Source organism: Paramisgurnus dabryanus, chromosome 4 (assembly GCF_030506205.2).
Source record: "Paramisgurnus dabryanus chromosome 4, PD_genome_1.1, whole genome shotgun sequence".
Lineage (NCBI taxonomy): Eukaryota > Metazoa > Chordata > Actinopteri > Cypriniformes > Cobitidae > Paramisgurnus > Paramisgurnus dabryanus.
In genome coordinates, this window is record NC_133340.1 from 2887415 (window position 1) to 2895950 (window position 8536).

Here is an 8536-nt window from a genome sequence, read left to right on the forward strand (position 1 = left end):
GCTTTTTTTATTACTGACTGTCTTTGCTTTCTATGCCTTTTTGCAACTCCTTTTCTTCAGGGGTCCAATACTTATGTCTTTGTTTTTTTTTATTATTACCCATTACTTAATTTATAGACACACCTAAGGTTGTTTGCATGTGTGGATTGCATTGGTTGTTACCATCATCTGCTGAAATGTTCTTGTCAAAAGCACCTTTAGAAGTATATTTACAAAAAAATAAAAAAAAGGTGACAATACTTATTTTACCCATTGTATATGCATTTAAGTTCTTACAGTGTATCTAAATCTCTCCATAACATGTGGACTGTGTCCGATAACTGCGACATACTGTAATTTCCCTTGTAAAAGCCACACATGGCTGCTGAGTCGAGCAAGATGTTCAAAATGTCCCAGGATAACCATCCTTAAAGATCCTCTTCTTTCTATTACAACCGAAACAAACCAGAAAGCAGATTTGCAAGGGAAATCAGACTTCAAATGATATAAGGAAACTAGCTGTCAATCATTTGGTATATTACAGGTTGTTGACCTCGAGTTAGTTGACAAGTTGCCACTAGAGGTCTCTGCACTACCAAAAATGGTTTCAAACATAGAGGAAGACGTTGATGATGGTATTCATCATCACACATGAACCCATTTTTATCAATGATTTGTTGAAACAGCTGGGATGCATAGTTAATGAAAGACTCAATCCAAATATAAAAACAGCACATGAATTAAGGAATAAGAACGCAGTTTAGCTGCAAAACGTGAATGACACCAGATCTCCTTTAACACACTGTCCTTAGGTGTGATACTGTTCATTTATTCATAAGCAAAGCGTGTGCCGTTACTTATCAGCCTTCGTCCTGTGATTTAAGGTGAGTTTACTTTATCTTAGATTTGCAGATGTTATTAAAGGGATAGTTCACCTAAAATAACAATTTTGTCATCATTTACTCACCATCATGTCTTTGTTATGATAAACACAAAAGAAGATATTTTGAGCCATGCTGCGATATTTTGAGCATTTTTGCTTTTTTCAATATATAGCAAGTCAATGGTGCTTCTGTTTCCTGCTTAAATACAAAAATGTTTTGTGTTCATCATAACAAAGAAATATATACAGGTTTGTAACAACATTTGTAACAGAATTTTCATTTTTGGGTGAACTGTCCCTTTAAATATTCATTTCTGTAAAAAAATTCAATAACCAAACACGACTGATTTTACCTCCATCTGTTGATGAATCCACGTGAGACTGTGAGTTATGCTCGTGTAAACGCCCGGTTTGTTTTTCTGTCCGCAGCTCTGAGCATTGCTGGCTGCTCCCGCCAACGTCCACACCGACCCCCGGCATGCCAGTGGCCCTCCGCTGTCCCCCTTCAGACACAAAGGAACTGGGTTGTAACAAGGTGCAATACATTTAAGTTTAGTATACTAAAGTGTTTAGTAGCAAGCTTTGCACCTGACATGTACCAGCGCCACCCTGCAAATATCCTGCGCAGATGTTCCACGAGGTGAGACCCGGCCTGCGGCATTTATGCTTGGAGATTAAAGGCACCTGAGCCGTCTGTAGCGATATACTGGACTCTCCTACACAACATACAGTACACAGGTACAGTTAACTGCATACATAGCTTACATTTAAAGGTGCCTCGCGTTGACAACCTGAGAGTCATTTAAAGGAAAACACCACAGTTTTTCAATATTTTACTATGTTCTTACCTCAATTTAGTCAAATTAATACATACCTATCTTTATTCAATGTGTGCACTTAATCTTTGTACAACGCGTCGTGAATGTGTTAGCATTTAGCCTAGCCCCATTCATTCCTTAGGATCCAAACAGGGATGGATTTAGAAGCCACCAAACACTTCCATGTTTTCCCTATTTAAAGACTGTTACATGAGTAGTTACAGGAGTAAGTATGGTGGCACAAAATAAAACGTGGTGATTTTTTAAGCGGATAAAAAATGAGAACTATATTGTATGGTGGAAGAGCACTTAGTTTGTAACACTTTGACCTCGGCGTGAAGTAACATCATCACTTCTGACTACTCCCCCTCTCGCTCAAACTTCTGTCAGTATTACTGTGCCCGAGGTTGAAGGGCTGCAAACTTAGTGCTCTTAATTATTAATAAGTCTAAGTTGAGGTAAGAACATAGTAAAATATTGTTTTCCTTTAATGTTGTCAATTTTTTTATGACCTTGCACTTTAAAGTAAAATCTGATTTTAGTATAGTATAAACTGACCACCATCCGTTGTGGCTCCCCAGCCTGAGATCACACACATCTGTCCTGCCTCAAAGGTCTCGCCATAACTCGGCAAACAAATGGGAGCCAGGTGATCTGAGTCTAGAGATACAAAGAGTTCATTTCAGAGCCTATCATACTAACTTATATTGCTATTTAAGTATTTATTTATAGAAATGTTTTAATGGCACAAAACAAACTCTTACCATTAAATGACAGAGGCACCTTTAGCTTTATGAGCGCAATGTCGTAACTAAGTCTCTCTCGCTTGTAGTTGGCATTGTAGATTATTTTCTCCACAGACGCAGCTCCCAATCCACTCACAGGTTGATCTAATATCCCAGCATGCACTGCCCATAACGCCGGCTGAGCAAAACTAGAAACAAAAAGGTAACTATGAAGACATTTCTCATTACTTAAAGGAAAACACCACAGTTTTTCAATATTTTACAATATTCTTACCCCAACTTAGATGAATTCATACATACCTATCTTTTAACAATGCGTGCACTTAATCTTTGTACAGCACGTCGTGAATGTGTTAGCATTTTAGCCTAGCCCCATTCATTCCTTAGGATCCAAACAGGGATGAATTTAGAAGCAACCAAACAATGCCATGTTTTCCCTATTTAAAGACACATGAGATAAAAGGATAAAAACGAGAACTATATTATATGGCGGAAGAGCACTTAGTTTGCAGCACTTCAACCTCGGGGCGCAGTAACATCGTCACTCCTGACTACTCCCCCTCTCGCTCAAACTTCTGTCAATATTACTGCACCCAAGGTCAAAGTGCTGCAAACTAAGTTCTCTTCCGCCATACAATATAGTTCTCATTTTTTATCAACTTAAAAAATCACCACGTTTTATTTTGTGTCACCATACTTACTGGTGTAACTACTCACGTAACAGTCTTTAAATAGGGAAACATGGAAGTGTTTGGTGGCTTCTAAATTCATCCCTGTTTGGATCCTAAGGAATGAATGGGGCTAGGCTAAATGCTAACACATTCACGACGCACTGTACAAAGATTAAGTGCACGCATTGAAAAAAGATAGGTATGTATTCATTTGTCTAAGTTGAGGTAAGAACATAGTAAAATATTAATAAATGGTGCTGTAAAATTGCAAATTTTTAATGTTTGCCTCTGTGGCGCCATCTCTGTTTGAAACATAAAATTGCAAGTTACTTGTAGAGTTATTTTTTATGTGTGTGATGAAGTCAAACTAGAAATGAATCATTAAATCATTAGTATAAGCTTACAGTACATTCACACGTGGCGTAAGCGTTAACGCTTGACGGAAGGCGTGTCTGAAGCGTGGCTAATTCTAGTGGCCGCAACACATGCTCCTCTGTTCTCAGGTCTGTTTTTAATTACTTGCAGTGATTTTTTTATTGTGTGTATGCATAGAATTGAATATAAAATGTCTTTTGTGATATGAAAGTGGCATATTTTGAATCTTGTTTGGCCATTTGGATATTTTTGGGCTAGTTTTGTAACGCAGACCTGGCAACCCTAACATTTATGAACATTGTCACTGCTGTGTAAATGTATATGCTGCATCTAAGGAAATTAAACAGAAGTTTAACAGCATTAAGGTTTAGTGCCAGACCACGTATCGTGTTGGACTCACCCGTACACACAGTGAGCAGCAGTAAGTATCCAGCTGTCACTTATGATTGATCCTCCACAGATATGCTGATTCTGGTAATATAAGCTGACCTGCCATGGCACCTGTCCAAGGCTCGAAATGTTTCCCCCTACAATACGATTCCTGACCGCCGGCCTGGGGCCGCACTCTACACGGTAACCACAAACAGATGTTTTTAAGCATGTTGCTATTCTTGTAGATGGTTTACAAAAGTCATAACACATCTTTTATCAACCATCCGCACAAATAATAAAATCAGTTTTTGCTTACCTATACATTTGAGAACAGCTACTGTGCCTGAACTGCATCGAGTCTTTCTGTAAAGATAAAAAATCACTTTTAATGTGGGGTCAATAGTAATTGTTACCGTGTATCAACTCTTTAAAAGGATTTTGATACAATACCAATGATCAATATCTCTCTGACTTTAGGTATACCTAACATATGAAGAGTTGTGGATCTTGAAGGTTTCTTGATGGCCTGGTTGGCTGATATTAAGAGCCACTAGGTTTTTCTGGAAGATATCTTCAATGGAGGAGATAGGAATGCTCTCAGAGCTCACATAGCTACAAACAAAGAAAGAAAGATGCACAAAAGATCAATGCCATTGGTTATTTAAAGGTAAGTAAGAAGTAATAACACTAAATTTTAAAATAAACATGAACATTTGTTTCTGTTTTCAGTTGTTTGTGTTATGTTTATACGTTAAGGTTAATGCGTTTGTGCTTGGGGGGCACGTACCGGCAAACAAGGGAACTGCAATACCTTGAAATTAGCGACTTTGTGGTTTTTAAATATGGTTAAATGAATTAAAACTATTAAGCCTTAAGTTAATTAGTGTACCAATTAAAATATTAAGAGTAGACGAATAAAATATGAATTCTTATATTTCTATATTATTAAAATCCTAATTAGCTGTGGTCTGGGGGGGGGCGGTGCACCCCCTGCCCTCCCAAACTCCACATATGTATTTAGATCAAACACGTCAAGCTGTCCTTCTCTTTTGCAAACTTTCTTTTGTACCCGAAATGAAGACAATGACTATCAAACTCCTTGCATTTTAAACATGTTCATTGTTTTGATGGTTTCATGCACCGCACCAACACAGGCTGATATATGACACAGTAATGACAAACAGCAATGTCAAACAAATGCTGAGCTCTAATGAGGAACAGTAATAAAAAGAAAGAATCGGCAAAAGACTGCAGCTGGTTAAAAGGAAATCTCGTCAATGTTTGCAATAGTATTTCATTTAATGGCAGACTGATTTTAATTGGATTTACTGTGCCGATAATGAGGGCGCTGGGAACAGAGACGTTATTATTCATAGACACCCACACTGTATGAAACACACACATACACAAAGAAAGAGAGTATAAACATATTTCTGTGCTCTTTAAAGGGAAATCCTCGCTTTGGTCTGGAAAATTAATTTTCTTTAAATAGCAGAGATGGGAGGTGATTTAATTTATGGAGCATATAGTGTATGGTAAGGGCTCAGTTATTATTATTATTATTTATTATACCAAGGGCCTGTTGAATGCTTTATTCTGATTGGTTGAGAAATGTTCCATGGGTGTTGATTCTGTTTCTGTAAACCGCACACCTAATTTTCTACCTATTTCTTAAAAATAGGCACCAGAGCAATATTTTACTCCGGTCATTTGAATTATTTGAAAATAATGCACACCTGCTTCGCATCGTGCCGCATTACCACCTTGGATGTGCATTATTTTCTTATACTTCAATGGCCCGTCGTCAATTACTCCTTACTTAACTTTTATTTTACCAGAAAAAATAATCCCACTTAGATTTAAAATCTCTATTTCAAGAGAGTTCGGCATGGAAGGTATTTTTGGACTTTTTTAAATTAATTAATTAAATTATAAAATTAAAATAAAATCTCAAAATATGTCCCAAATTTGAAAATGAAATGCTAAAATAAAAATTAAAACATTATATTAAATTATTTCATTTTCATTTTTAACGTGATGAAGCATCATTCCGGCCAAATTGAAAAATTAAATTAAATTGATGATTTGACATTTCATTTTCAATATAATCTTGAGTCAAGACAAGCTTGAAAAGGAATCTGTAAATACATTTTTAAAAGGCTTTTTATTCATGCCCAAGCAATAATAGGGACAAAATTAAAATGTAAAGTTCAGTTTTAATTTTATGTTCTGTTTTTCATTTTCGTTTTAATTTTCGTGTTAATTTTTATTTTCAACTTGTTTGCAAATTCAATGTTAATCAGTGGGTGGGGCTTACTTGCTTAAAAAAGGGGATTGGCTGAAGCAGTAATGCCAACTCAGTGACTGTGTTGCTTGCCAACTTATGCCGAGTTCAGACTGCACGATTTTAGCCCTGATTTTGACTCGCCGACAGGTTTTGAGAAATCGCCGACAAATGCCCGAAATCACAGGCAAATCGAAGCTCGTGCACGCGAGTGACAATCACACAGTGTGAATTATAAAAGACGCGTTCTGAGAGGATCGCCGACGAGTCGCCGACACCCGTGAGATATTTGGCATGCTAAATATCTGGACCGGTCAGCGATTCAAAATCATGCCGTGTGAAATGTGTTTTGACTGTCAATAACATCGGCGATGACCTACATCCAATGAGAGAGCAAAATACAGGACAGCTGGAAGTTCGGGGAGGAGTCTCTCAAAACATTTCCTCCTTCATAATTTTTATTTCTTCTTCTTTCTGCTGCAAATGAGCGCACATGCAATTTGTATGGTAAACTTCTTGTGGGTGACCATTTCAAATAATAATCCCAGTCTCACGTGAGAACTCCGGTCTTGCACGCGTGACCTCGCGTTGTTTCATTCGCGTCACTTCTCGCGTGCGTTTGGTTGTGAGACGGACCAGGAAACAGTTATCGGCGATTCTTCTTACGGTAAAGTCATGCAGTATGAAAACCCCTGTCGCCAATCCATCATGCAGTCTGAAACAGCAGCGACTGAACCCTTCCCCAGATAATCACGCAGTGTGAAACCACAGGTGACCCGACTAGTTTGAAAATCATACAGTCTGAACTCGGCATTAGCGACCTTATTGCTACATCTAGCGACTTTTAGACCCATTTAGCCAAACTTAGTGACTGTTTGGATGAATATTAGCTTCACATCTGTACAGATATGTTACTGTGTCGATTGTACTGGCCAACGAGTGCCAGGTGGCGCTGTCACAGTGAAATGTGCGTCTACCCTCTGTGCATGGAGCTGGGCAGCGAGCAACATTTAGACTGAGCTGACGCGTGGATGAGATTCGAGTACATTATTTACATTTCAAAGGAGGAACAAACACTAAGAAGTGGCTGGTCTGCTGTTATGTATGTGCGAATGATTCATTCAATTTACTCAATTTTTTTTAAGGTAAGTGGTTGCAATCAATTTATTTAAGCTACATTTAAACAAAAGTTTTTTGTTTTGTTTTGCTTTTTTTTAAATGTAGCTTAAATAAATTGATTGCAACCACTTACCTTAAAAAAATTAAGTAAATTGAATGAATATTTTTTTTCAGTGAACAACATTTAAATTGTTGTGGCTCTATCTGCTCGCTTGCCTTAAAGTCACAATGAAACGGAAGTATTGATCGTCTTATTTTCCCCGTCGTGACGTTTATCCCAGTGAAACGGATTTTGAAATGAGATAGGTAGGAATGGGACTTAAATTCGTCCATTGGGAACTAATTCGATTGCTAGAAATTGGGTCATGTTGCTATTTGCTAATCGCTGCTAGTCAATCCTCGTGACCGGAAGTGAAGAGGGATTCTTTCGAGGAGGAGAGGAGATAAGCGTTTTTGATTAAAGATTATAAGGGCACATTTATTTTTTAACAATAATAAAGCTCACAGATAAGTCATTTGTAAAAAAAATAACATAATATTCCAAAAAATATAAGTTTCTAATTTCAATATCAAAAAATGAAAATTCTGTCATAATTTTCTCACTCCCATGTTGTTACAAACCTGTATAAATTTCTTTGTTCTGCTGAACACGAAGGAAGATATTTGTTTTAGGTATGTTTGTTACCAAACCATTCATGAGCCCCATTCACTTCCATAGTATTTTTTTCTACTTTAGAAGTGAATGGGGCTCATGATTTGTTTGATTATAAACATTCCCCAAATTATCTTCTTTCTTGTTCAAATGTATGCAGGTTTGTAACAACATGACAGTGAGAGATTGATGACCGAAATTTTATTTTTGAGTGAACTATCCCTTTAAAGTTAAAGTGAACCAGGAAGCAAAGCATAAAGGGGTTTTTCCTTTTGGAGTCTGCCATCTGCTCAGAGGTCCTCCCTAAAAGGAAGCCCCTATGATTAGTTAAAGAGCACCTACTTCATTGCTAAAAACAATGTTATTTTTGTTGGAGACGATAACTTGCATCATCGTTTACTTTCGTTTACTTTGGGGTTTGTACTTTTTGCATATCCTTAACGTACTAATACACACTTAAGGGGGTCGCACATCGGCCGCGCAGGTCAGCGTCGCCTCGAGTCGTGTCTAGGACAACTCGGAGGTATCGTAAACCAGAAGTGCACATTAAATAGCGCAAGCTTCGTCAGATAGCATCTACTTCAAAATGCAAAATATACATTAGCAACCAATGTTAATCGTTAATGATTTGGGACAA

At 37.5% G+C, this 8536-nt stretch overlaps 1 protein-coding gene across 1 annotated transcript in view; it reads right to left on the minus strand.

Annotated features, from left to right (window-relative positions):
* Positions 1-258: 258 nt before the first annotated feature.
* Positions 259-8536, minus strand: part of LOC135760577 (transmembrane protease serine 3-like) — an 11559-nt gene continuing 3281 nt past the window's right edge. Inside the window, exons 4-11 of the mRNA XM_073814610.1 lie at positions 4328-4456; positions 4161-4207; positions 3873-4038; positions 2445-2614; positions 2239-2334; positions 1451-1578; positions 1216-1365; positions 259-425 (exon numbers count right to left, since the gene is read on the minus strand). Of these exons, the coding sequence (XP_073670711.1) occupies positions 408-425; positions 1216-1365; positions 1451-1578; positions 2239-2334; positions 2445-2614; positions 3873-4038; positions 4161-4207; positions 4328-4456 (904 nt within the window). The 3' untranslated portion in view covers positions 259-407. The remainder of the gene's footprint in view (positions 426-1215; positions 1366-1450; positions 1579-2238; positions 2335-2444; positions 2615-3872; positions 4039-4160; positions 4208-4327; positions 4457-8536) is intronic.